The sequence below is a fragment of the Sinocyclocheilus anshuiensis genome, unplaced genomic scaffold (genome assembly GCF_001515605.1).
Source record: "Sinocyclocheilus anshuiensis isolate Anshui unplaced genomic scaffold, SAMN03320099.WGS_v1.1 scaffold371, whole genome shotgun sequence".
NCBI classification, from domain to species: Eukaryota; Metazoa; Chordata; class Actinopteri; order Cypriniformes; family Cyprinidae; genus Sinocyclocheilus; species Sinocyclocheilus anshuiensis.
Genome location: NW_015549597.1, coordinates 982,013 through 1,009,481, shown reverse-complemented (window position 1 = coordinate 1,009,481; position 27,469 = coordinate 982,013). Strand labels below are relative to the sequence as shown.

Below are 27,469 nucleotides of genomic sequence, written 5' to 3'. Positions count from 1 at the left end.
AATTTAACCGTATCAGAACAGAATAAGAATTTAAAAATATATAATTCTAATGGATAAATATAATTGCAGTATATAATAATATATGCTTAGCAATAAACGTGCCAAAACAAATTAATTTATAAAGAAACGTAAGGTAAAGTTGGGCTTACCTCTCTCAGGCACAAATACAAATGTGTCCATATTGGTGATGTAGCTGAAGCTAAACTATTAGCCTTATTAGGTAAAATAGGCTTTGTAGTTCACGCACGTTCCAGTATCGACGGAAAAATATCATAATGAGCAAAAATATGCCACAGTGGACCGGGTCTCACGCCGAACGGCACGGTGAACGGCTGCGCTGTTTCCAATGAATGCAGTAGCTTAGTGTGCGCGTGAAATATAAAATAGACTAGGCTACTCCTTAATTTCTGGTCATACAGTAAAGGCATAATTCGAAACTGCAAAGCGCAAAGTGTTAGCAGTTTGAAAATTCAAGAATAATAGCAACGTTAATAAGAATTCTTTCTAAATGCAGCACCGTTCTTATTTCGCTCTGCATAACCTGAACGATTTTTTTTTTTTTTTTCTAAGTACGAACCGAAATGAAAACATTTCGCTTTTAATCTGTGTATTTAACAGCCTGGGAGACCTTCCCAGGGCAGTACCTTGCCTCACCGACTAAAATCAGGGCGCCCACTACGGAGACGGCACCAGAGGTGAGGGGTCACAGTGACCGAGGTGGCCGGTCCGGGCCCCCTCAGGCCCCCCCGTGGCGCCGACGCTGCAGAATGTCTATAGAAATGTAACAGGTGAAATGTCTTTGTGCAATATGTGTGATATCAGTAGGCTTACTCTCCTTATGATAGTCATTTTTCATGTCACATAATATGCAGTCGGCAGCAGTTACAAACCGATAAGACTTTGCAAACTCAGCTTTCATGGTATGGTTGATCTGAACAGGGCTTTATCACAAATTTGGACTGGTCCTATGATTCCTGTAAAAAAAAAAAAAAAAACATTGTCAGCACATGTTTTAAAACAGTCTACATTTATTACAATAGGTTAGTATTAATTAAATTACAAAATATCAGGATGTCAAGGATGCAAATGGCCCTGCATACTACAGCAACAGCCTGTGTGATGTGGCAAATATCATGAGACAGTTCTGCAATATCATGTAACAGTGATATCATCCCTGGTAACTGAATTTGGATGAAACAAAAATTATTAGGGTGACAATGACAAAACATGCTGTACCAGAATGAACTCTCAGTCTGTCAGCAAATGTAAACGGATCAAAGACTTGACACTGAGCTGTGTTGCTGTGACTCAGCATATTCTCATATATGCCATATTATGGAACATGTGAGTATGTTTGTTATTTGATCAGCTCAGAGACCAGGTGTGTAACCTTCAATTTTACACCTGCCATAACCTTTTTCAGTTTAGTAACACCAGGTAACCAAAATTCCATCTAATTCCATTATATTACTCTAATTTAAACAGAATATTCACCATATCTTTCATTACATTTTGTTCTTTAAAATAAAAATTACCAATAAACACTAAAGGTTGCAAATAGGTTTAACATTGGAACGAAGAATGCTGAAATGCTTTACAAAACCATATACTGTACTATAACAGAACACAAATTCAGTGTAATAATTGCAGTTTTGTCTTAAAGAGACAATTCTGTCATTATTTACTAACAAACAATAACAAAACATTTTGTTGTCATACAGGTTTGTATGACATGAAGGTATGTGAACTATTTTTGTGTGAGCTATCCATTTTGACAATAATTGTAAAAGCTGATTTTGTAGAGGAAATATATTGCAATACACTTATTTTATTTTATTTTATTTTTCAGAACCACATCAAACATAATTGTCATTCTGAGAGCATCACAGAACTGGCACTGAAACTGATACATCAAGTACAGAGAATCACAAAACCACAGGCAGTTTAACAGGAATGAGTAAGTATTGCACACTAACCAATCCATTCCACTAATCAAACAATCAAGCACAAGACCACACACCTACAATCTACAAAAATTGTAACTACATGATTAATTTTTGTCGACACCTGAAACTGGACAGTGGATTTCTAGTTCCCAGTGTGCTTTGTGTTGGACTGGGTAGGAAAATGTTGAAATTGGTGAAATGTTGTTATTTAAGTCGTAGTCCTAGTATTTTTGTATGAACTTTAATTATGTGGAAAAAGTTTTTTTCCATTTTAATAAAGTATTTAAGAACTTATAAGTGCTGTTTAGAACACTAAGGCTCTTTAACATGGTTTTTAGTGCCCAGAAATTTCAGGTGTTTTGACTTCCCATAGACATATACAATTCCAATCTATGTTTTGTGCACTCAGGAATAGCTGACACCACAGCTGAGGTGAGCGACTGAAGGCCAGCGATCTAAATGCTATCCATAGGTCTATTGAATTTTTAATATAATTTTAAATGTTTAAGAAATTATACCAGAAGTGTATGCTATACTTTAGGAAACCTTTAGTAACAAAACTATCCGCTGCAAACTGACTGAACTGGGTTGAATCTGGTCAGTACCTGTATAATTGAAATCCTGAGGGAAACAGGTTGCTGTTGGAAGAGATGTTAGTGAGGCCAGCAGGGGAGCTCATCTTGTTGTCAGTGCAGATCCTAATGCTTCAGTATAGTGATGATAACACTAAAGCCAACATGACATTATGCCTTTCGGTGTTCAGTGTAAACCTAACGGTCTTCCTCAGACAGATTTGGGGTACGTGTAAAACTAGTGGCCTAATAATATAACATAATCAACCACATCACTCCATACTCAACAAGATAGCAATAAACATTAAAGCTTATTTTCCATTGTAAACAATGGAGCCCCACCCCAGGTTTACATGTATTTACTAATAATCCTGTGTAAGTAAACTGAACACATTTAGTTCTGTTATAATATTTGTGGGTCTGTATTAGTCATATTAAACAGATATCATTTGATTTGAATTTCTGAACTATTTTCCCTTCTGCATATGCTCCTGTAGTAGTAAGTGTTGTTATCATTTAGAAGGTCAGTCAGTATGCAGTGCATAGTGTTTGGCATCAGTTAATCCAGGAAAGACCGAGATGCCACACAGTCTTACATATAGTTTAATCATTACCTTTTTGTAGGCCAGAGAGAATAAATCATTAATGGCTAAAAAATAAATGCTTGTTCAAATATTACTTTTGTACTCACTAACCTCTGACACATCTGTTTGTTGAAAACAAAGAGACCAATCAATTCAGCCAAAAATGTTTATTCATCTAATTCACTTGGTTAAAACCAATTAGTGTACATTAAACACAAAAGCATTAGCTTGATGATTAAAAATCACAAGATGACCAATCAAAAGAGCCAGTATCTTATAGATGTTGCCTCTAAATGTTAACATTTCAGCCTCTCAAAGTCTAAAAACTTGCATTAGAGCTGCGTGACAACATTGCTTGACTATTTATGCATACAGTATAGCTGGAGGCTTTGCAACATGCATATGATCTGAGGGCTGCATTTAGCTGCTGTCTCCATCCAGGGTGTGCTTGTCAAACAGGTACTCCGCCATCCTGTTGTTGCCGGCATCCATCTTGGAAAGGTTGGTGATGTGGTCACCAAGCTTCTTGATGGCCTCAACCTGCTCATTCAGGTAGTGAGTCTCCAGGAAGTCACACAGCTGTTGGACAAGATGTCAGAAAAAAATTTTAGGATGCTAAATTCTCAGCACTGAATGAAACTGCTTTAAAGAGACGTATATGCAGGCAGATTTAGCATCTCAACTTCAACAATGAGGGTCACTCACATGAGGGTCTCCCTTCTCAGAGGCGACCTTATGCAGATCCAGCAGAGCCTGGTTGACGTTCTTCTCCAGCTGAAGAGCGCACTGCATAGCAATCAGTCCATTGTCCCACTCATCGCGCTCAGGTTTCTGAAGAGAAAGAGACAGACACGTCAGTGAGCACGTGATGCCCCCCTCCCCTTCAATTCAATGGGCCCTTGCAAATATGCATAGATCTAGAGCCAGATTTGCTCATCAAATCGTTCACCATAGAAAAGGCGTATTTCAAATGCAATTACCTTTACGTCTTGAAGTACAATGCGTCCCCCCCTCTTGTTCTGGAACTCCATGAACTTCTCAGCATGCTCGCGCTCCTCCTCGCTGTTCTTCTTGAAGAACTTGGCAAAACCAGCAAGAGCGACATCATCCCGTTTGAAGTAGTGAGCCTGTAAGTAACAAAATCGTTAAGGAAAAGATTAAAAACACCGAGAGACGCGCTCGTTCACCGCCTAAGTGCAAGCTCTGAATTGCATAACGCTACACTGTCGCAACCAAAAGAAAAAAAGTCAAAAGACATGGTTTAGCATATGGATTAAAAAAAAACTAGATACTTGCCATGGAGGTGTAGGTGTAGCCAGCGTAAAGCTCCAAGTTGATCATCTTGTTGATCAAAGCCTCGCAGTCGCGGTCGTAGTTCTGGCGAATCTGAGAATCCATTTCGGCGGATTTTTTTGTCGTTTTATTATCAAAATGTTGGTAAAAAATAATAAATATGAAGTAAGATGTTTTCGAAGGGAAATTCCAGCGAGATCGAAGTTCCGTTCAATCACTGTTGAAGCAAGAACCTCTCCAGATCTTCCTGAAGCTGTGAGCTAGAACCTGCACCTTCGTGTTTATATACGCTCACAACACGACGCGTCAGTGAAACTGAACCCAGCCAATCAAAGAACGAGCTGAGTAGCGAGGAAGTGGTAAACAGCCAGCTGAGAGTCAGCAGACAACGGAGATAAGATATTTGTTCCCCTTTTTCATAATTAATGGCAAGATGAACCCAACAGAAAACGATTTGACATTCTAGGTTTTGTATGTAAAATGTAACGTTAGACAATATATCAGTCTTTAAGAACAGGACATTCGATGTTTTGTAATTATATTTAAATTACACCAGGGGTAATGCAATTAATTACATATTGAACGAAAAAATCTTAAGACTGTATTAATATAAAAACACTGAACAGTAAACCTGATTCTAAGATTTGCGTTAAATGAGAATGGAAAATATTCAGAATAATCAAAGACTATATTACCCTAAGGGACTTTGGTATAATTTAGTAAACGTTTTGTATAATTCATCATGATGTTTCAACCCGACACCTCTGCCACATTGTATTTTCACAGCAAACTTTTAAGGTTGAACTTTAAACTAGTTACAAAATGATGAAATTACCCTTGACTTCCTTGGCACACTTGACTGTTTGCTCGAGTCAAAGGATCAAAGTGTGTTGAATTAGTGAAATGAAAGTCTAATGGGTTAAAAATAAGTAATATTCAGTAGCATGATGTTAATCTAAAAATCATCCTAACGTTGAATTTGCTGTGCTGCTTATGTTAAACTATAGAAACGAAAACCATGGTGTGGTAATATCATGGGACAGTCTTCCAACTATATGTAGCTGTTTTTCACTTAGCCTAGTAACTGCCTTCGGAATCGGACGCAAAGGTAATCCATCAGGTGACAGTGACTAAGCATTTTGGTACCATGATTTGCACACGAAACCTCACTTTTGTCAGCAATAAAACATGTCCACTCACAAGACGTGGCATTTTGCTGTGTCACTGTAACTCAGCAGCATTTCGTCGCATCACTTACTTATGCGTGGCGCGAGCACGTTTGGAACTTGAACTCCTCCTCAGGGTGTGGACTGGAGTCTTCATGTCAGCTTTTGTAGTAAACAGCTTTCAGACTGCCACATTATAGTATTGTTATATCAGTATTTTTCATATATAAGACTGGTAGCAATGAGAATGAGATAATATAGTATTAATAGATAGTAAAGAGAGTAATTGTCTATTGTTGAATGAGGAGACCTACATAAACTTATAACCTATGTAATGCGCTATGCTACTTTTCAAGTCTTCCCAGATGTCTGCTAAAGAGCGCTTGATCTGGGAAACATCTGTGTAAAAGCATCTGATAAACGTATTAGATCAGTTTTACATAGGCTACATTCTAAATCATAAACATTCAAGCAATTTTCTAAATGTTTATTTAACATCTGATAGGAAATGTCTTAGAGGTGTATTGCAGGTGAGCAAATACAATTAACTAAAAAATAGCAATGGCTACCCACCCTTGATAGAACACGTACAACACGGAGACGTCTATTTTACGTAAATGCAGACGTAAACTAGACGTCTCCGTGTTGTACGTGTTCTATCAAGGGTGGGTAGCCATTGCTATTTTTTAGTTAAGTAGAACATAGTACCACTAATTTTGGGCCAGTTTTCGGATCATTTAATATCTTATTAATCAGTTAATTTAAGCACTCTAAACAAACATATCATTGTTAAATGAGGTACCTCACATTCTATATATGACAACAGGGAATGTATGATAATGTTCAAAATTTTTTGCATTTTTAATAAAACCTGTACTATTTTGCAATAAACAAGTTAAACTTGTTATAACAGTTTATTTGTCAGAATACAAACGTCTGTCATGGGAAACATGAATTAAAGTAACCTTTCTGATTTCACATGACTTTGTGAAAGTGAAACAAATGTTAGAATTTCTCCTAACATGCCCGGTCACTTTCTGTTGTCCAAAATTTAATAATAAGTGCTTTATGCAGTAGGGATCCAAATACTTTTCCAGACCACCGCCGTCCTCCAAAGCTCTTCTTGAAGAGAGGGATTTGAGCTGGTCCAGTTTTGTCCTGCTTCCCTCTCCTCCTCCTCCTCTTCACAGTGTAGCCATAGACGTTTAAGGGGACTTACACAGGAGTACTGAAGAAACTGACAGCCCTGATGAAAAAAAGTTCCATACATACAAGATGAGTGCTGCCAGAACATTTTCCTTGATCATATGGACATATTTTACAGTTATATAGAACACCATCTTTGTAAATGTATGCCCTGCCAAGGTCAAATACAAAATGTTTCTATTCCCTAAACCTCAATGTGTATTTGTCTTCTTCCATTTTAAGAAAAAATCCCCTCACCTCTTTACTTCCCCAATACCAAATGCTTTGAATCACACTGTGGTTGGCAAGTGCCTGGGTCAGCTGATCCCTGCCCCCTGTTATTATACTGACCAGACCTCCGGGGATATCAGAGGCCTGCAGGACCTTTGAGCAAAAAACAGAAATCAAATACATTACAAACAAAGAATTGCAACATGAAGATTAATTGTAAAACATGAACATTAATGGAGGCAGTCTGAAGGTTACAGTGTGAGTGTAAAGTGTCTACTGCTACCACTTAAAACACACAAATATACAGAAATGTATTTATTTGAAAAGTAACCTGTATAAATTCAAGAGCTGGAAGAGGGTATTTTTCACTTGGCACCATGACAACGGCATTACCCATGGCAATAGCTGCCCCTAGCAAGGACACCAGAGAGAGCAGCGGTTTGGAGTTGGGGAGAATCACTCCCAGCACCCCTAAAGCCTCAGGAGATGACAGGGCGGAACCAGACTGGGGCAGGAACTTTAATGAGATGAACATATAATTAGAAAGCAAGCAAATAAAATCTTGGGTTAATTGACCCTTCGCAGGGAGCTTGATTGACAGGCGATCTGACCAATCATAACGCCAAATCAAATGAATCAAACGACAAATCAGACAGGAGCGTAGATTAATGTCGGTGGACTTGAACTTGAAAAATGTGAATTGTGAATTGATTTCTTTCCGCGGTTGAAACAAGAAACCTTCTGATGTTCATTCATGTTTATTTCATGCTATAACTAGTAAAGAGGAAAAGATGATCGGTTCACGTGCCGCTTGAACTGAGGCGCTAGTACAGTGATCTGTCACGACACATTAAAGAGCCACAAAATGGTATTTAATGTTTCAATAAAAAAAAAAAAAAGACAAAATTTTAAAGATGAGTCATTGTGTCATATCAAAAGTAAGCTGTTCTGTCTTGTCTGTTGGTGCATGTCAGTGTCCTCTTTGCTCCGCAATTAATTTTTCACTGTGTAAGAACATGGTGTGTCGCATGAGAGCACCATGGCTTGTCGGACGTAGCAACCGTAACTAAGCGGGGCAGTCCTTTGCGAAGGGTCAATTGTGCAAACATTCCTATACTAATGAATAAATATTGTAGGTTCTTACTGGTGTTCCACCCTGCTCTTTATCACAGCGTGCAGCCCAATCAGAGAGCCTGGAGATGCTAAGCTGCACCTCTTTCTCTGCCTCTTCTAATGAGATGCCGGTTTGAGTCTGGATTGATACAGCCAGGTCCCGTCTCCTCTTATCTAGACTGTCAGCAAGTGAATAAAGGGACTGAGAGCGTGCAGCGGAGCGTTTCTTCATCCACCTGCAACGACACAAGGAGTATCACAGTAGTTCTGTAAGTATTTTATCAAAAAAGTTTGACCTAAACTTTTTTGGTCCATATTAGGTTTGCACGATATTGGATTTTTGCCGATATCCGTTATTTTTCAACTCATTTTGGCCGATACCGATATATTTCCTTCTGTTTGGAAACAACACCAAATCTCTCCTGTGCAGAAATTATAAGCAACATATTTTTTTATTTTGGTTAGTTTTAAACAAGAACTTATATGTTAGAATTAAATAAACAATAATGAAGATTTTTTGACAGTACATTGAAGCTTTGAAAATAATTATAAATAAACTATATATCAATCGCTGCATTTCCCCCCCCCAGAAAGATGCAAGGTTAACCCTAACATTTCATTTTAAGATTTAACATTTGTAGATGGTCTAAAGCAAAAGAGTTGTAAAAATTCTGTAAATCTTTTAGAGCTTATGATTTGTTTAAAAATAAAACATATTACACATTAATGAATAAATCAGTATAAAATTATTTAATTTACAAGTGTCATGTTTGTGATTTTTTTTTAATGTAAGCTATAGCTTCTGATCTTTAAATCAAAACATACTCATTATTTTATGACATCAATTACTGCTTTATTTAATCAGAAACACAGTCTAAATGTTATTTGAGTAGGCCATTTTACTTTTAATTCAATTAGAAGTAGGCCAACAGCGCCCCCTACAGATTAAAACTCCTTACCGAACGTGCGTTAGGACCTGGGGGAGAGGCTGCCACTGCTGCCGCTATTACTGTTTACTCTATCACACACCGAACGCATCATTCTGTATGTGCTTTCACAGATTAAATGCAGCGATCCAAACAGTCAATCTAATCATCATTCAGACAAAACTTTGCTTCAAGAATGAGCCACACTGCTGACATGATCTAATCGCTAGCACACCCTGAGCACATGTGAGTAACGCATTCCTCTTAGCAGCAAGACATATCGGCATCATTTTTCATATCGGCCATGCCGATATTTACATTTAAAGCCATCATCGGCCGATTCCGATATCAGTCCGATAATATCGTGCATCCCTAGTCCATATGTTTTATCCTCATGGTAACTTTCCCATATGCTCCTACCCTGGCTGGACCTTAATGGCAGCCTCTACTGCATTCCGGACATCCTTCCTGCCTCCGTCTGGGCAGTGAGCCAGTACAGAGCCCCCAGGGGCCAAAACTGACCTGCTGCAGCCCGAGTCAGCTTTACACAACTGACCACCCACGAACTGGGAGTAAAAGCGAGGGACACTGTGAAAGAGAGGAGGAGAGAGAAATGGGTTATAGAAGCGGTCTGAGTTTAGCAAACAGCAGTAGTGGTCATTTCGCCACATTTTATACATTGGTCTCAAACTCAATTCCTGGAGGGCCACAGCTCTGCACAGTTTAGCTCCAACCCTAATCAAACACACCTGATCCAGCTAATCAAGGTCTTCTGGATTACTAGAAACTTCCAAGCAGGTGATTTGAAGCTGGTTGGAGCTCAACTCTGCAGAGCTCTGGCCCTCCAGGAATTGAGTTTGAGACCACTGCATTAAAGGTTACCCAGTGGGCACCTTGATATTAGTCAAGACTTGATCAAGATGCTGTAACATCATTTTAAATTCAGCTTGAATGGCAATTTCTTCCAGTGGTATTCAAGTGAAAATAGGAAGTTAGTGAAATTGGTTTAATGTGTATATACTGTATAGGCCAATATGTTTGACGATCAATTTACTGTATATCAAATCAACATCATGTCAAGTTTTTGGCATCAGATTGATTTGAATATTTGACCTGTTTTTGACATCAATTTTGATGTCTTTTCAACATCGATTGCCCACTGGGTATGTATTAAAATACAGTAACACAATTAAATAATATAATTCATGTTACACAACTCATTGGTACAGAAAAAAAGAAAAAGGGGGAAAAAGGAAAATCTAAATCAGTGGATGAAATTTTAAAGCCTGGGTGCATTTTACAGATTTTTGTGACTTGATTTCTATGGTGCAGAGAGGAATTAAGTAAAGCGCGAGGAAGTAGTGAAGTACAGTGACCTATAGTGCAGGAAGCTGCTCAAAAAATTCATTTTCAAAGAGAGAGGAAAGTCCCACACAATCTGTTGCTGGCAGTGCTGCTACAATACCAAGAAAATCTATCAAAATATTATGATTTCAGTACAGGGTCATTCCGTGTCAAAATTCAGAAACTTCCCCGGATAAAGGCTCAGGTATAGTTTATACTCTGTATTCTGCTCTGTCTCATGCAAGCTCTTCAAAGCACACTGCATTGACTGTGTGCGCAGATGGACACCCAACTGGAGCTTTGAGCGCTAAAAACCCAAAAATCTGGCTTGTGTGTGGACACTGTGCCCAAAACTCAGCAGACTGTGCGGAGGACAAAAATGATGTCACATGGATTGTCCGCAGGCCAGAGTAGAATTCAGACAAGAGCAGTATAATTCTGGCTTAAATTGAAAATGGGTGAAATTCAACAACTTGCACATGGAGCCACAATGAGATCCCCATATCTCTGGGATTGAACTATATAGGGCCTTAAAAATGAAGATACCAAAAAGGGTTTAAGAACCAGAATCTAAAAGGATATTGAGATTGAAATGTTGGGGAAAAAAACACAATGCAACCCATTTTTGAACTGTCATTATTGGCACAATGCAACAAAGATTGCTAAACAGACCTATTTTGCTCTATGTAATCTTTCTTAAGTCATTTCCCCCCTTTAATTAGGCTCAAATCGTTGTCATTTGGACCCCTATACAGTTCTAAGCACTATCTACAAAACAGTGGAATAATCAGTAAATATTCATCCATGACATTAAATATTTCACCAGGAAGAAACAAAACAAAATCAAAACTCTGACTTGACTATGGAATTAAGTGTTAGTGCTAAAATCTAAACTCAATCTAAATACTTCTCAAGACAGACTTTTGATGATATTTATGTTTACACCAGCTGTAACAAGACTGTTCAATTTATGATACCAAACCTATATGCATTTTGCAGTTCACCATTGAACTATGAGCTACAACACACCCACCTGGAAGGATCAAATCCTTCAGGTATCATGAATTTGGAAGCTGTAGAGCCAAAATCAGCATAGTTGATAGAGCTGGGACTGGAGTGAGGGAGGGAAGGTGAATGTGACGGCCGAAGGAACTGATACAGACCCTACAGAGGAACAAAAAGCACCGAAGGAGTCAGACATTCTCAACTGGTCACCAACCAAGACCATACATCCAATTAAAAATACAGTAGAAAACCCAAAGGAACAGAAACAATAGCGTAGACAACACTGAATCCCATTTTCAGCACATGAAACTAAACATGTGACCATTTTTATAATATACCTCTCTGCCTCCATCGGTGCAGTTCCCACTCTCCCTCCGTCCACACAGAGGCAATGCAGGATCCATTACAGAATGACAGTTCACCCACACCGAACCTACACACAGACTATAGAGAAAGAAAAAGAGATAGTAAGAGCAGTAAGAGATCAAGATAAAATGAAATCAAGGTTGCCCATATACTTGACCAAACATGTACGTACCTCTTTGCAGACTCCAAAGCCAGAGTCAAATCTTCAGTCCAGATGGAGGCCGCCTGACCATGAGGACTGTGGTTTCCTATACACAAGCAGAGATCACAAAACTTTTAACTTATATTGCAATGGCATTAATATAATATGTACATTTGTGAAAATATTCCATTAAAAGCTGCAAAATAGAATGATTTTCACTACACTCAGGCAACAATGCATGCCTATGGAAATGGTAAACTATAGCAAGATTTTTAGCTTCATATAAATCAGTTCTTTTTAATTTCATCCTCACCGAGTGCAACTCCCTCAGCAGAGCTCCTGAAGGATATGAGGGGCAGCACAGGGCCTGGAGGAGGTGAAATCACAGACTCGCAGGAAGGAGCCAGTCCACACAGTACAGTAGGGGGGTAGAGAGCACCAGTTCCAGGTGGACATGACTGGATCAGCTACAAGATGTAAAACCACAAGAAATCAGAAAGATGAAAGCATTCGTCCATTAAATGCCAAAAAATCCATCCTAAAATATTTGGCAACATTTAAACTTAAATGTTCACACACTGTCGCCCCCTGCTGCTGGGCTTCCAGAACTGCAGCATCTATAAGTTTCCTGTCAGTCTCAGTGGCAAGAGGAACACATTTCATCCCATTCATTCTCAACTTCAGCCTGGCCACAACAATGTCCAACACTGATTCCTGCACACAGAGCACCCATTGGAACTGGACAAGAGAAAGAGAGAAGCAGGCAAAAAGATAAATATTATATTTGTTCTGTACATGAAAAGTGGTTTTCAATCAGTGTGCACCCCTAGCAGACTATGGCGGTACTGCTGAAGAGCTGTTAACTGGTTTTATTTGAGAAAAGAAGCACTAATAACAAGTAGTATATATTAAATATTAGATACCTAATTATTAAATACATATATAAATACCACATAATGTTTTCCTATTTTCTTTGCTGAAAACCTTGGAAACTTGTAAAATATTTACTGTATTGGAATAGGTAAGATTATTTTTAAAAATATTCTTGAGAAATTTCTCATGCTCTCCAAGGCTGCATGCATTTGATCAAAATACAGTAAAACAGCAATATTGTGACATATTATTACAATTTAAAAGAACGTTTTTTTTTTTTACATCTCTTTTCTTCTTGAAGGCCAGCTCTATCACTCCGTCCACAGCACTGTCGAGGTCTGCCGAATCAAAGATGATAAAAGGGCACACAGAGCTGAGTGAGAGACAGAAAGACATGGGGACTCCCCAACCAGCCACTGCTTTAGCCAGGGCTTCTCCAGTCTGTTGTCTTCCACTGTAGGTCTGGTAGTTCACTTGTGGATTTTGAGCCACTTTGGCACCCAGTAATGCTTCACTGCCTGTTACCACATTCAGTACTCCAGCAGGGATCCCAGCCTCCATAAACAGCTGAGCCAACAGAAGGGCAGGAAGAGCGGTAGTCTTGCCAGGCACCACAATAACAGCATTGCCTAGAAAATAAATAGACATGTAAATAAATAATAATTAACCCGCAGTTTGATTTGCACCCGCACATCTCATTCAGATAGGATTACTAGTTTTTACATTTATGAGCAAGAACTCCTAATGAATTAAGCTATTTTAAATCATAAATTATATATATTATTTGTTAAAGCAGTTAAATGCAGGGTTATAATTATAGTTCATTATATTTAGAACTAAAACCATAAAAAATTGTTATTTGAAATAAAACGTTAACTAAAATAAGAATATAGTCATTTTAATTCAGCTAGTTGCCAAGGGAACACTTCTCATTTACATTTAGTTTAACTTAACGTACTAAAACAACTACAAATATATATATTGAAAACAAAACTAATTAAATGACAAAAAACAACAAAATGAACAAAAGTAACTAAAAATGGAAAATATACAAATGTAAATAATTCAAAATATTATAGTTAATTATAGTTATAACGAAAAACATAAAAAATGTTACTTAAAATAAAATAAAACTTAACTAAATAAAATGAAATAGTCATTTTATTTCAGCTATTTGCCAAGGCAACATTTCTCAGTTTTATCCATTTAATGTAATGTACTACAATAACTAAAAATAAAATGAAATAAATAATAATAATAACTATATAGATATATTTTAAAAACAAAACGAATCAAATTACAAAAACACAAAGTGAACAAAATGAATTAAAATTACAATGGAAAATATAAAAATTTAAATGATTCAAAATATTTTATTAATAAAAACTATCTTTATGATACTAAAATAACACTGGTTAAATGTAAACCAATGAAAAAGGTTTAACAATACACACATACAACCCCCACAATTTTATAGGGACGATGATCAAAATACTCTGAATACTAAGGTGAAGTACAAAATTGATTTTAAAAATTGATTTATAGTTTTCAGTATTACATTTAAATGTGAAACATGTAATTTACTTGCCATTAGTGCTGCATCTGCAACAATGCAATTTTTGAAAGTGCCAGAGTTTTATTACTGTCAACACTATTAACACAAGTTAACCTTCAAATGCCTAAACTGCTGCTGTCAGCAAGTTATTTAAAAAAAAAAAAAAAACTGTGAGAACTTCGGTTTCTTTTTTTTCTTCCCTGTTTTTATGTCACTTCATTCATCTTTTGAAAGTGTGGGGAGTATATGAAAGTATCATAATATTGTTCATATATTATGTATCTTATCATGTTTTAAGAGAAAGACTCACCCATAGCTAGAGCTGGTAAAACCTTAAGCAGAAGAAAGTAGACGGAGCACTCATCGGAAACAACCACTGCCACAACGCCTAGTGGACAGACAAAACATGACATGAGACTTTTAGTACAACCATGCCTCCTACTTACAACACATTTTCTCACTGTCTTCAACCAGTTCTGCCTCTCAGACTTGCATACACACACACACACACACACACACACAAATACTCACATACCTTGCGGGATCCACTCAGGCATGAGCGTGTCTCGTAGCTGAGCCCAGCTGGCATAGTACTGGGCCAGTCTAATGAGCACAGCAGGAGAAGTAGAAGACTGAGAGAGCTCACACAGCTCAGACGCACACTGACTGTGTCTCTGCAGGACACTCGCCAACCTGGGGCACAGACATACATTAATAATGATGTAGCATGATGTAACATGGAACATTTATGACATTATTTTGAGTAAAGCTCTAGTACTTGAGTAACACTTTGGCTCTTTGGTAACAGCTCAGTTCACTCCAGGTTTTGAAGCCTCCAGCTGCAGATGAGGCAGCAGACGCAACATCCTCATCTTTAGCACAAAGAGTGCTGCAGACCACCGCTGCTGTACAAAGACAGGAGGAGGAGGGCAGGAGAAGTTATCTTATCACTGCATGGAAGATAATACAACAGATCTGAACTTCAGGAAAAGATCAAATATTGCTTACCTTTGGAATCAGTCACATCTTGGGTCTGTCTGTCTGCAGGGCTTGAAAATTTCCCATCAATGAAGAAGCCAAGAATGCGAGAGTGTTTCTCCAGCCATGACTGAGAGAATGAAAAAAACAATAAAAAACAACAGACAGTTTCTTGACAATTTGTGTTTAACTGGAATGAATATCTCACACAAATTGGACAGCAACGATGACGTTACACTTTCAAATTAAGTTCAAATATGCTGAAAATTCAAATTACTCCGATAATTCAAACAACAAGCATGCTTGATTTGAGTAAACAAAATGTAGTGTGGTTGTTCCACCTCTCTGAGGGAACCAATAGAGTGGCTTTGTGAAAACAGGGTGAAGGTTGCAGTAGATCATTCATAGAACATATAGCTCGCACAAAATACATGAACAGTTAACTATTTTGAACTTTGCTCACAACACTTAAAGGGGTAGTTTGCGAGAAAATTACATTTACTTAGACTAATTTTGTTCCAACCTGTATGACTTTCCTTTGGCTTTTTATAAAGTGTGATATAAGAAATATAAACACTTGACAAGCTCAGTCACTTTTCACTTTAATTGCATGGCAAAAAGATGTAATTAATGTGAATGGTGACTGAAGCTGTCAGTTTGTAACCTGCCTAAGATGTTCTTTTGTGTTTCACATGAGAAAAAAGTCATATGGACTTGGTACATGTTGAGGACGAGTAAATGAGTGAATTTAAATTTTTAAGCGAACTACTCCTTTGAGACATCCATTGTTTTTTAATGCGAATTTACAGCAAGTGGACCACCACCAGCATCTTATCACATGCTTTTCTCATGAGCTGTCTGTATCCCAATGAACAGTCACATGTAAATCATTTTAACACAGGGTGAACAAATTGCAGTGTTCTGTGGCACTTAAAATGCCAAATAAATAAATATCAAAATAAATATTATAATAAATATCAAATTGATGATTCAAAGTATTAAATGCATTTAACATGCATTTAATTTAAGATGCATTTTATTTGACCCTCTAACTCTAGCACTCTCTATTTTAATTCTATTCTTAAAAAAAACTTCTCTTTTAGACTTGCACTCTATTCATTTACTGCTTGTTTTCTTAAAAAACACTAGCTTTTCTAATCTTTTTGTATTCTATCCGTTTTCTTTTTATTTATTATACAATTAACAAAAGCAAAAAAAGGCCTCTAACACTAGCTTGCTCGATTCTTTTTCTATTCTATCCGTTTTCTTTTTATTTATTATACAATTAACAAAAGCAAAAAAAGGCCTCTAACACTAGCTTGCTCGATTCTTTTTCTATTCTATCCGTTTTCTTTTTATTTATTATATAATTAAAAAAAAAAACCTTGCTATGTGTACTGCGTTAAGCTAACTGAGACTTGTTATAGCACTTGCATATCATATTGCTTTTTTGTTGATTTTGATTGCTTCTATTGTCCTCATTTGTAAGTCGCTTTGGATAAAAGCATCTGCTAAATGACTAAATGTAAGATACAAAGTTAATTTACCCCGAGGATCGCTTTAACGTTACCTGTGCAGTTGCTGTGCTCGTGCTGGATGATCCATACTCCATCTTTTGAAAGATGTCGTGCACAGTCTTTGTAGAAGTGCCTGCCATAACAATTTAACCTATAGAAATAAAAAATTGTTTCTAACTTCTGAAAAATATGCTACTTCAAAATAAAATAATAATACTCAGTGTTTTGATACTTTCACTTAATAACAGCGATCAAATGTGCAAAGCTGTCAACTACTAGTTACAATAAGCAGGACCTGACGAATTCTCGATTGCAAGAAACAGGTAAATATTAAACACAATTCAAATGTGCATTCAACGTGAGCTTACAAGTCCACGCTGGTATTTCTTCCTGGGTTGTATTGTGTTGCCAGATCGCGCAAGAAAATCAAGCAAAGTGGCATTTAACAGCAAGTCACCAAAAAAGCGAAAATGAGCGAACACTGTTTTTTCCCCGATGATTTGACAGAATGTCTGGATGGAACACCACAAAAGAAATTATAATAATAATACAAATAATAATAATAATAATAAAAAAAAAAAGAACACTAGACATTGCGAATTGTTAACTCAATTGTTTTCAGTAATACTTTCATTACAATATACTTTAAAATAATACAATATAGGCTACTTAAAATAATTAGAAATTCGTTATATGAAAAGCACACAACCCTTTACTGCCCGTATTTATAAGTAAACTTTATGAACAAACAATCCCAGAGAAGCTTAAGTGGACATGGCAACACTGCCACTGGTTGTAGTCTACGTCAAACGAAACCCCTCCTGATACTATTGTATTGTACTCATCATTCACAAAAATAGACTGAGCTGTCACTATAATAAGTAATACGTTAGAAATGCACAGGACTTTAAAGTAAAAACATATTCGATATGGCATAGATATCAGATGGATTTCAGGAAGGCGTCCACTCCATACTTGCCATCTCTAGGCAGTGTCTCATTTCGAAGGTTGCACCTTTCGGTCGCATATGTCATCGATGTTTGTCCCAGTTCAGAAAAGTACCCACTGATTATAACATTGACTGTTATTCCTCGTAAATCCTAAATTCCGGCAACTTGTTTATTATTATGGAAAGCATGGTTACTTTTCTGAAATGAGGCATCCTCGGTGGCGTAGGCGGCCAACACAGGCGACCTCTGGAGGGCGCAGCCTTCGAAATGAAACACAGAAATGGTTACTCATCTCTACAAAAGTTAGCTTAACGTTACTAAAATAGCGTGGTATTCCCCATAGTTTCACCCAGTCGAAAACGTTACTTGAAACACTAAGTAACAACAACAATAGGCTATAGATTGCCTATATTTTACTGATATGGCTTGCGAAGTCTCGCAGGGTAAGTGACTGTGTTTGTTTGTGCTCTCAAGCGATGTTAGATGTTTGTTACTTATGTTTCTCTTCGCTCTACAGATGACCAGATTGGAGAAGCGCTCTTAATTGGGTACGTTTCACTTTTTAAATGTATGATGTCGCTGTATGTCGTATTGTATATTCATTATAAACTCAATGTTTCCGTTAATGGCTAGTCTAACCCCCAGCTTTAGAATCTTTGAAAAACTTAAAAACAAACAAACAAACACACACACACAATAAAGTTTAAACTATGTGGGGGGAAAAACCAACAACAATTTATGGCAAACAATTAATGATCTTTAGTGGACACAGTCCACAGTAAGGCCATGAAATATGTAATCTAAGAAACCGATACAAAGTTGGTTCGACGTTTGACATTTGTCAGAGATTCAGCCTCGGAAATCTTCAAAAGTTCTTTAACGGTTTAGCACAATGACAAGAAACATACTGTGTTCTAATTGTTTTCAAATGTAGAAGAGAACACACAATGTGTTTTATTTGTTTTAATCTGCCTTAATGTATTGTAACTGATAGATTGTCTGCAAAGTGCAAAACGAAGAGCAAAAAGCACAGTTATTCTTAGTATCTAAATGCTTCAGTTGTGAAATGTATAAAAAATAAATATCAGATCTAAGGGGTGTGTCTTATTACTGGTTCATAAAAAACATTTAGATGTTGGTTTTATTCACAGAACTATAGCACAACCGCCCCCTAGAGGAAGATATTGCACTTGTCTTGACCAAGTTTGACATTCAGAAGTTTAAATTAATTAATTTAGAATGCACACAGTTTGATATGCAAACTTCAAGGGGTGTGTCTTGTTACTTGTTCATAGAATACAAATATCGGTTGAATTTGCAGAACTATAGCACACCACGTGCTATTGAAAAGCACATACATCAATTAATAAAAAATACAAATACTCTTATTTCAGCTTTATGGGGTGTGTCTAGTAATTGTTTCCTCTAATGACATTTAAATGTTGGTTTTATTCACAAAAGTGTAACACAACAAAAGCTATTGAATTGTAAAAACTGAGAAAGAGCTCTGGAAGCTTCCCAAAGAGTGTGCGGTACACCGCCCCCTAGAGGAATACACTGCAGTTGCTTCGACTGAGTTTGATATTCAGAAATGTGAATAAATTAAAAATACACAAAGTCTGACATGTCAACTTTAAAGGGTGTGTCTTGTTACTGGTTGATATCACAGATCATGCACAGAACTATAACACAACGCACGATATTGAAATGGCAACAAATACATCTATTCATTTCTAATAAATATGCTCTTCTGTCCCAATTCTAAGGGGTGTGTAGTGTTACTGGTTCATGGAAAATTTACATGGTGGTTTTATTCGCGAAACTGCAACACAGCAAAAGCTGTTTAAATGTAAGGATTTAGCAAAAAGCTCACAAAGCCTTTCACAGATTGTGCAGTACACCGCCCCCTAGAGGAACATGTTTTATTTGTTAAGACTGAGTTTGACATTCAAACGTTTAATAAATTAATTTAACTAACTGGATTTACTAAGACATTAGTAAATGTATGTAGATTTCCATCACAACTTCAAAAGCTGTGTCTTGTTACTGGTTTCTAGAAGAATATTTTAATGTTGGTTTTAGTCACAGAATTATGAGAGAGCACATGCAATTGAAACAGAATTATTAAATTGTTTATTAAGCTGATTAACCAATACATCAATTAGTTATAAATTCAATTTTCGAGCTCGTTTTCAAAGGGCCCGTTTTGTTTCTTTAAAAACACTTTAATGTTTTGTAAGAGGGATCACACAAAATGCATGTTATTTTTTTAGTACTGTCCTGAGTAAGATATTTTGCATCAAAGATGTTTACATATAGTCCACAAGACAAAATAATAGCTGAATTATGTCAGAAGCTTCAGAAAGAACCTATATGTTTCCCATGTTACCTGGAGAGTTTTTCTGAAGAGTAGTAGTTTAACTGCTCAGGACAAATAAGGGACTCATGATCAACTATCAAAAATAATAATAATAATGGAATTTTTAAATTAAATTCAATAGCATATGTCCTGAATTACATATGAGGGTAAAGCCTGAATTGAAATGTTCATTTAGAAATCAGAAAGAAGACACACCATTTGAAGTTGAAATAGAAGACTGTAGTGATTTTAAATTAATTTATTAAAGGTTTAAATGTCAAACTCAGTCAAAACAACTGCAGTATCTTCCTCTAGGGGGCAGTAATACTGGAGACTCTTTGGAAGGTTTCGCAAGCTATTCTTGAATGTCAATAGCGTGACTTCTGCATCTCTTTGACAATGAAAACAACTGGAAAATGTTCTTTAAGAAATCTGTAACAAGACACAGCTTTTGAAGCCGAGGTAGAAGATTGTATTTATTTTAAACTAAATTATGTATTGGTTTAATTTTCTATAGTATGTGTTCTATTATAGTTCTGTGGCTAAAACCACCATTAAAATGTTTGTCTAATCTGTAACAAGACACCATTTGAAGTTGTGTAATAAAACTGTGTTAGAAATTAATTTATTCAAAATTAGATTTTCAAACTCAAGTCAAAACAACTGCAAAGCAACACTCTTTGCCAACTTTGTCTTAATAGTTGTATTTCAATAGCATGTTTTCTGTTATAGTTCTGTGACTAAAACCAATATAAAAATGTTCTTATAAAGACAGTAACAAGACACACACCATGAAGTTGATACAGAAGAGTGTATTTATTTTAAACAAATGTATTTAATGGTTTAAATTTCAATAGCATGTACTTCTTTGGTGTCATACTTCTGTGAATATAATGAACATTAAAATGTTTTCACAAGGACCTGGAGTCAGCCTACTGCATAACCACTGGATTATGGAATGATAATGATTTTTAATATTGTTTTTCTTTTATTAATATATTTATTAATAGTAATAATATAATAATAACCACTATCACATATCTTGTTTACAATATTTCTTATTTAAATTCAAGTGAGCGTTATAAGTGTTTGTCTTTATATTTTTAAAAGACCTTGGTTCACAAATTACTCTTGTTTTGTTCATTGTAAAACACATTCCGGTGGGGAAACATTAATCGTTTTATACTTTACATGTACTTTGTAGACGGTCGCTACCTGGCCTAGTAGCCCCTCGCTGCAGAACACAAGATCCATGGGGCGTGGTTGGATCCACATCTAGGGGGTGGAGATGGGTGGGTTTAGGGATCAGGGGGTGGAGACGGGTAGGTTTAGGTGTATGTAAGGTGGGAGGAGTTGAATCTAGATCCAACCTCGCCCCCTGGATATTGTGTTCTGCAGTGAGGACCATCACCACCTGGGGTGGGAGTGGACACTTACAATAATGTGATCAAAATATCCACCATTGAAGAAAATAGCATAGCCTATGATGCTGGTCGCATGTTGTTGTGATAAACTACACTTGAATCTTTGAAGTGGATCAAAACCTTTCATCAAAGTTGTCCTAAAACCTAAAACCAAAATGTGTTCTTGTCTTAGGACAACTTTAAGGAACTTTTTGATCCACTTCAAATGTTGACTACTATATTTTGTAGTTGCAGGGGTTGTCCAGTTAGTAACATATTTGACAGAACTTTTGACAACATAAGAAAAATTAAAATATTTTCATAATTTTAAGAAGATTAAATTTAAACTCAATTAAAAAATATATTTTTCTTAAGTGTTACAATTAAAAAACATTTAATAAAGATAATGTTGACTGTAACATTTTTATTCATTAATTATTTAGAACTCGAACCCACTCATTAAAACAGACTGCAAAAACTGTAATTTATCGTGGGATTTGTGAGAGATTATAATATACCTAATATACCTTGTAGAACATCTACTATGCTTGGTAGCAATCAAATCATTTTGGAAAATCTAAATGTCATAGATTGTAATGTAATGTTGGCTGTAATTGGAATCCGAGCACGTCGTTTCATGCTGTCGTGAATGTCATTTGAGGAAAGTCATAATGAAATTATTAGTGTTAAAATGTTGATGTTTATTGGAGGTAATTGTGAATCTGTTATATCTCTATGAACATTTGACTCATATGCAGTTAACAAATAAATTTCTTTCAGGGTGGTAAGAGATGAGGTGATGAGTGTAGCAGCTGAGATACATGCACCCCCACCAGCCCTTCCCAAAGCTCGACCAATAAGCAACAGCCAGGACCAGAAGCTTGTTGAACAGCTGGCGGAGACCATCAAAGTGATCGGTGATAGACTCGATCAGGATAAAGCATTCAATGAGTCAGTCTGAGATTTGAATTTTTATTAAACATCAGTGTTGCTGTCTATACTGGGTTTAAAACACCAGGTTTCACTTTCTGTTCTTCTGACTTCACAGCATGATTGATGGCTTAGTAAAAGTGGCTGATAAGAGAAGTTTCTGGGAACTTGTGGAAAAGGTTTTCACAGATGGCCAGATCAACTGGGGGAGAATTATAGTGCTGTTCTATTCAGTTGGAAAACTGTCTGCAAAGGTATTGGATTAGTTAGATCCTGCATGTTTCTTTTGTCTTTTAAAAGGGGTCATGAACTGCCTTTTTTATTATTTTGTACTGTTCTCTGACATCCACTTATAATGTTATCAAGATTTTTACAACAAAAAACATAATTTAGCAGTAATAGGCTATTTTCTGTCCTGTTTTTAACCTCCCGATGCAAAGATTGTTTTACTACAACTTGGCACTGCACAGCGTCTTGTTGTCTTCGGAGCCATCTTTATTGCTTGGTTTCTGTGTAGACATGTGTTTGTCTCTTGTTATTTACACTACATGCGCGAATCGGTGGGCGGGGCTAAACAGGCAGTAATGTAGAAGCAGGCATTGATCTTCTGCGGAGGCGGAGTTTAGCCACACTTCGGCTTCAATATAAGCTGTTTTTAGACTAATGACAGAGTTCTGAGTTCTGAAACTTACAGGATGTTTTTATAGTACAATGACCTCGTATATATCAAAAGATCAAGGAAATTTTGATTTCTCAGTTCATGGCCCCTTTAAAATTTATGTTAATATGTCTGTTGTTTGTAGACATGCATCTTTATGCTTATATCTGTGCATATAACTTATACCTCTTTCCTCTCAATAGATGGTCCTTGCACGCTTACCCACAATTGTTTCCGACATTTTGACCTTGAGTCTGGATTACTTCAGGAGGACTCTGTTGGAATGGATTCGCAAAATGGGAGGATGGGTAAGAAACAATGAAGACACATTTTTACATTATTGTCTCAAATAGCCTACTGGAATATGAAGAAGCATTTGACTTTTGTTTTAATCTTGTTCTAATGTTGTTAGAAAGATGTGTTGAACAGTATTGATCACAATGTCATATCTATGACATTTCCTTTGTTTGTACCCCTTAATGCAGATGCACAGTATCCCTGCGCTGGCCTGTTTCTCCTTTGAGCAATTTTCTGGTTCTTTACTTAGTAAATATTCTTCCTATTTTGGAGCCGCATTGGCCTTCACTGGTGGCCTACTGCTAGGTGGCTTCATCGTCTCGAAATTTCCAAGAAATAGCTAAGAGGAAGAAAATGAAGATGTTGCAACAGAAGTGTCCATAATGTTGAACTTGAGCAAAACCATGTATATTATGTCTGCATTTTGTAATTTGCCCCCCTTTTTTATTGTAATATGCCTTTATTTTATATGTATTTATACTGTTTTGTAGAAAACACTGAATATGGTCATATTGATTTAAAGAAGGGTAGGCCTACATGTTTATTCAGGATCAGGACAGATTGTTGGGATAAAACTGAGCCTAAGCTTTTTACTGATAATTGACTCATGTACAATAGTGGTTTGTATAATCTGGCTTGTCCTCTCTTGTTCATTTAAATATTTTGCATTGAATGTGATTAAAGTCCCGATAATGTGTATGTGAATACGTTTTTTTTTTAAATGCATTTATAATATATATAGAAATATATTGCATGCATTTTTATGCCTGATGGTTCTGTAATAAAATATAAAATAGTAAAATATAGGCATTTGTACCGAGAGAGTTTTTTTTTTTTTAGCGTTTTTTCTGAGCTACATTATAGTTTGAGGATGGTTGCTAAATATAGATTTGTTTTGGGTGGAGAAATGCAAGGGAATTAAGCAAACCGCTCTTGTTTGTTTCGCTTTTATTTTCACTTAGCCTAGTGCGACGCTAGCAGCGAAAATGCGGAACTGACAACAATTTTATTATATCTGATTTGGAAAGCAAGACTTATTAACCAGTTAGGTCTGCGATATGTCTATACTATGGCACTGACGTAAAGGCAGAGGCCTCACATAGATAGTTTCATTGTGGTTTGTGAAGTGGCCATCAAATCAATAGGCCCAAGGGGGAAGAAAGAAAAAGCGTTCATGGAATTAGGTAGGATATATAACTTTACGAAACAGGCCTTTGTCATTATTTCTTAACGTGAGCTCTAGTATAAATGGCATCCAATGTAGTAACATTTTATTTTGTATCAATCTTTTAGATTACCAGTTTTCAGAGAATCTTGTACTTCGGTAAGTTTCACATACATATTTAAATCGTGCTTATAACTTAATAAATACTTAAAAAAAAAAATAAAATTTAACAATGAATACCCAAATAACCAATAAAGTAACTTAACAACCAGAGGCTGTTTACCTGGATGCCATGTTTTATTCGTTGTGGCATGTTCATGTTCATTGGCATTCACTTTGGGTAGCACTAATAAAGTAATAATCAGTACACGTCATTAGTATATCATTCAAATCATGTTCTCAGGTCAGTGAAGGACCAGGTACAGAGAGCGGGAACATGTGCACCGTCTCTTCCTGAACCGCAGCTAACGAGTGCTGAGCGGGAGCAGCTCCTGGACCAGGTGGCCAACGTTATCAGAGTCATCGGCTACTCTCGATCGAGAGCCGAGATTCAACGAGTTAGTATCGATATCAAAATCTCTTTTATGCGAGAGTATTACTGTATGTAATAATTATGGAAGATAGCTTCTGAGTAAAAATATTAATGTTAAAGTTATGTAGCTTAAAAAATAAAGTAGTGAGAATTAAAGAGATAGCTCACCTAACAATAAAACCGGTATAATGAAAAAGCAAATCTGTTTTATTAAAGATGTGTTTAATTTCAGCATGGTTGATGGGTTTGCACATGTGGTGGACAGACAAGAGTTTCCAGATGCTTGTAGACAAAGTGTTTGTTGATGACATCACCTGGGGGAAAATTGTTACTCTGATCTGTGTTGTTGGGAAATCCATTGCAAAGGTATGCAGTGCTTTCCTTATTTTACCTGCTTTCATTTGTTTGTGTGTGTTTCTATATAGGATTAAAAAATGCAGTACAAATTTAAATTATGAGGTACAGGATACATTCAAACCAGCTCACTTCCTACACATTTCACAATAAATGTGTAATGCCAACATTCTTTTGTAGGGTTTCAGTGCCCAAACCTAAGTTTTAATGCTGTAAGGTTGGACTTTAACTCATCTGTGCTTGTTTTTGGTTTTGCATGGATAGATTCTTGCTGATTTTGTCTCAGGCGTTGTGTCTTGGACACTGGATTACTTCAGGGATAACCTACTGAACTGCATCTGCAGTAGGGGAGGATGGGTATGATATGATAAACATGACAGCACTTGTACCAACACAGCATATCATCTATAAGACGCATCAGTAATAGTCACTCTTTTAAATACCTGCAGATCAACAGTATCTCTTCCTTGGCTCGTTACTCCTTTGAGCGAGATTGTGGTTCCTCATCTAGCCTGAACTCCCTCTCCTGTGGAGTCTTCTTCATCAGTGGAGTACTGCTGGGGGGCCTCATCGTCTGGAGACTAAACAGAGGTGCCTGAGGACGGTCAGTGGACTGATGAAGTGAGAAAAGGAGAAATGCTGGGATTTACACATGCAACGGACCAAAAATAAAGATGTTTTGACCGAGTAAGAGAAGGCTGATTGACAATATCATGCAGAGTAAAAAAGTGTAAAATATTATAATGTATAATGCACGAACAGACAGGAATTACAGACTTTTTTTTTGGCATGTCTCAGTCCATGTGAGTGTGGAGGGATAAAATAAATCCAAAATGGGGAGTATAGCAATAACTAGCAGGACTTGAAATGTCATAGGTGCTGTGCCAAGACTGTTCTACCTCGTCTATAAAATTTATATTATAAATTTATAAATAGCCTTGTAACTGTAGACTGAATGACAATGCACTAAAAATACGATGTACAAAAATTGTATTGTTACATTTCAAATGTAATTGTTTCAGCTTTTCCAATAATGTAGTAGATTATGAAAGACCAATGCAAAAGGCCTACATTAAATACAGTCCTTCCCACAAACCCATGACAGTACATGACATGTAAAGGAAAATCATTATTAAAAATATTTAGATGTTTAAGTAGCATGTAAAGCAGGGGTGTCAAACTCAGTTCCTGGAGGGCCGCAGCCCTGAGTCTCTGGTATACGACATTTATTGCAATTACCTGATTCATGTTTACCAATAATAAATAATGATTGATTAAGAGCTGTGTGACCAATACGGAGTCTAGATGTTATTGTGTCCTCCTTCCTACGTCCAAAGATTTTCCTTCCATTTCCAACTTGTTTTTGAATGTTGTATAGATGCCGACCCTTTATGTCCCTATCCCACATCTTTTGCCATTTCCTAATCATAGCCCCTCTGATTATTCCTTTCATTTCTGCTTTACTAAGTGATATGTTTATATCTATATCGGTTTGTTTTAATGCCTTCTTGGCCATTTGATCAGCTTCCTCATTTCCCTCTATCCCAACATGTGCCGGTACCCATAAAAATGACATACTTAATCTATATTCGTGAATTTTGAACATACTTTGTAGGATATCATATAATAGGTCTTGTCTAAATGTAGACTTGCCACTTAATAAACTTAAGACAGAATAAGAGTCTGAGCAAATAACTGTTCTTAATGGCTGTATTTCCTCGACGCAATTAAGAGCTATCAGAATGGCTATCATTTCTGCTGAATAAACTGATAAAGGATTACTTGTCCTTTTTGCAATTTTAATCTTAAAATGAGGAATGCATATAGAAACTGATGTATTTCCTGAAACAGGATCTTTGGATCCATCTGTAAATATTTAAATTTCCTGACTATAATTTTGATCCATGTATATTTGTGCAATCTCATTCTTGGAAACATAACCCTTTTTATTATTAATTTCTTCCAAAATCTGATGGTCTACTATAGGTGTTGGAAATAACCATGGAGGTATTATGTGAATTTCCA

At 36.5% G+C, this 27,469-nt stretch overlaps 5 protein-coding genes across 7 annotated transcripts in view; 2 read left to right on the top strand and 3 right to left on the bottom strand.

Annotated features, from left to right (window-relative positions):
- The window catches only part of LOC107658478 (ferritin, middle subunit-like), a 23,958-nt gene extending 19,268 nt beyond the window's left edge, over positions 1–4,690 (bottom strand). The window contains exon 1 of the mRNA XM_016447042.1: positions 4,510–4,690. The gene's annotated coding sequence lies outside the window, so the exon portion shown is untranslated. The remainder of the gene's footprint in view (positions 1–4,509) is intronic.
- Positions 3,293–4,516, bottom strand: LOC107658480 (ferritin, middle subunit-like). The gene is made up of 4 exons (XM_016447044.1): positions 4,399–4,516; positions 4,083–4,229; positions 3,808–3,933; positions 3,293–3,681 (listed from the first exon to the last, which is right to left on the bottom strand). Exons 1-4 carry the CDS (start codon positions 4,498–4,500, stop codon positions 3,523–3,525), a joined length of 534 nt encoding a protein of 177 aa, XP_016302530.1. The 5' UTR covers positions 4,501–4,516; the 3' UTR covers positions 3,293–3,522.
- A 1,772-nt stretch (positions 4,691–6,462) lies between the features above and the next one.
- LOC107658477 (aldehyde dehydrogenase family 16 member A1-like) lies at positions 6,463–17,259 on the bottom strand. Of its 3 annotated transcripts, none has more exons than XM_016447039.1 (17): positions 17,165–17,259; positions 16,850–16,947; positions 15,310–15,409; positions 15,080–15,206; positions 14,837–14,994; positions 14,612–14,689; positions 13,029–13,375; positions 12,453–12,611; positions 12,187–12,340; positions 11,904–11,979; positions 11,704–11,809; positions 11,394–11,524; positions 9,437–9,604; positions 8,122–8,326; positions 7,309–7,494; positions 7,005–7,130; positions 6,463–6,807 (listed from the first exon to the last, which is right to left on the bottom strand). In XM_016447039.1, exons 2-17 carry the CDS (start codon positions 16,934–16,936, stop codon positions 6,628–6,630), a joined length of 2,388 nt encoding a protein of 795 aa, XP_016302525.1. In that variant the 5' UTR covers positions 16,937–16,947; positions 17,165–17,259; the 3' UTR covers positions 6,463–6,627. The 3 variants fall into 3 exon arrangements, with proteins under 3 accessions (XP_016302525.1, XP_016302527.1, XP_016302526.1); XM_016447041.1 differs by having other exon boundaries at positions 15,080–15,203; XM_016447040.1 differs by lacking the exon at positions 17,165–17,259 and having other exon boundaries at positions 16,850–17,157.
- A 768-nt stretch (positions 17,260–18,027) lies between these two features.
- LOC107658432 (apoptosis regulator BAX-like) lies at positions 18,028–24,077 on the top strand. Its single transcript, XM_016446972.1, has 6 exons — positions 18,028–18,189; positions 18,264–18,294; positions 22,289–22,459; positions 22,557–22,692; positions 23,300–23,404; positions 23,582–24,077. The coding sequence occupies exons 1-6, from the start codon at positions 18,168–18,170 to the stop codon at positions 23,735–23,737; spliced, it is 621 nt and encodes a 206-aa protein (XP_016302458.1). The 5' UTR covers positions 18,028–18,167; the 3' UTR covers positions 23,738–24,077.
- Positions 24,078–24,468: 391 nt separating this feature from the next.
- Positions 24,469–26,334, top strand: LOC107658416 (uncharacterized). Its single transcript, XM_016446952.1, has 6 exons — positions 24,469–24,577; positions 24,687–24,717; positions 24,962–25,158; positions 25,323–25,456; positions 25,709–25,801; positions 25,894–26,334. The coding sequence occupies exons 1-6, from the start codon at positions 24,568–24,570 to the stop codon at positions 26,041–26,043; spliced, it is 615 nt and encodes a 204-aa protein (XP_016302438.1). The 5' UTR covers positions 24,469–24,567; the 3' UTR covers positions 26,044–26,334.
- The last annotated feature ends 1,135 nt before the right edge of the window (positions 26,335–27,469 follow it).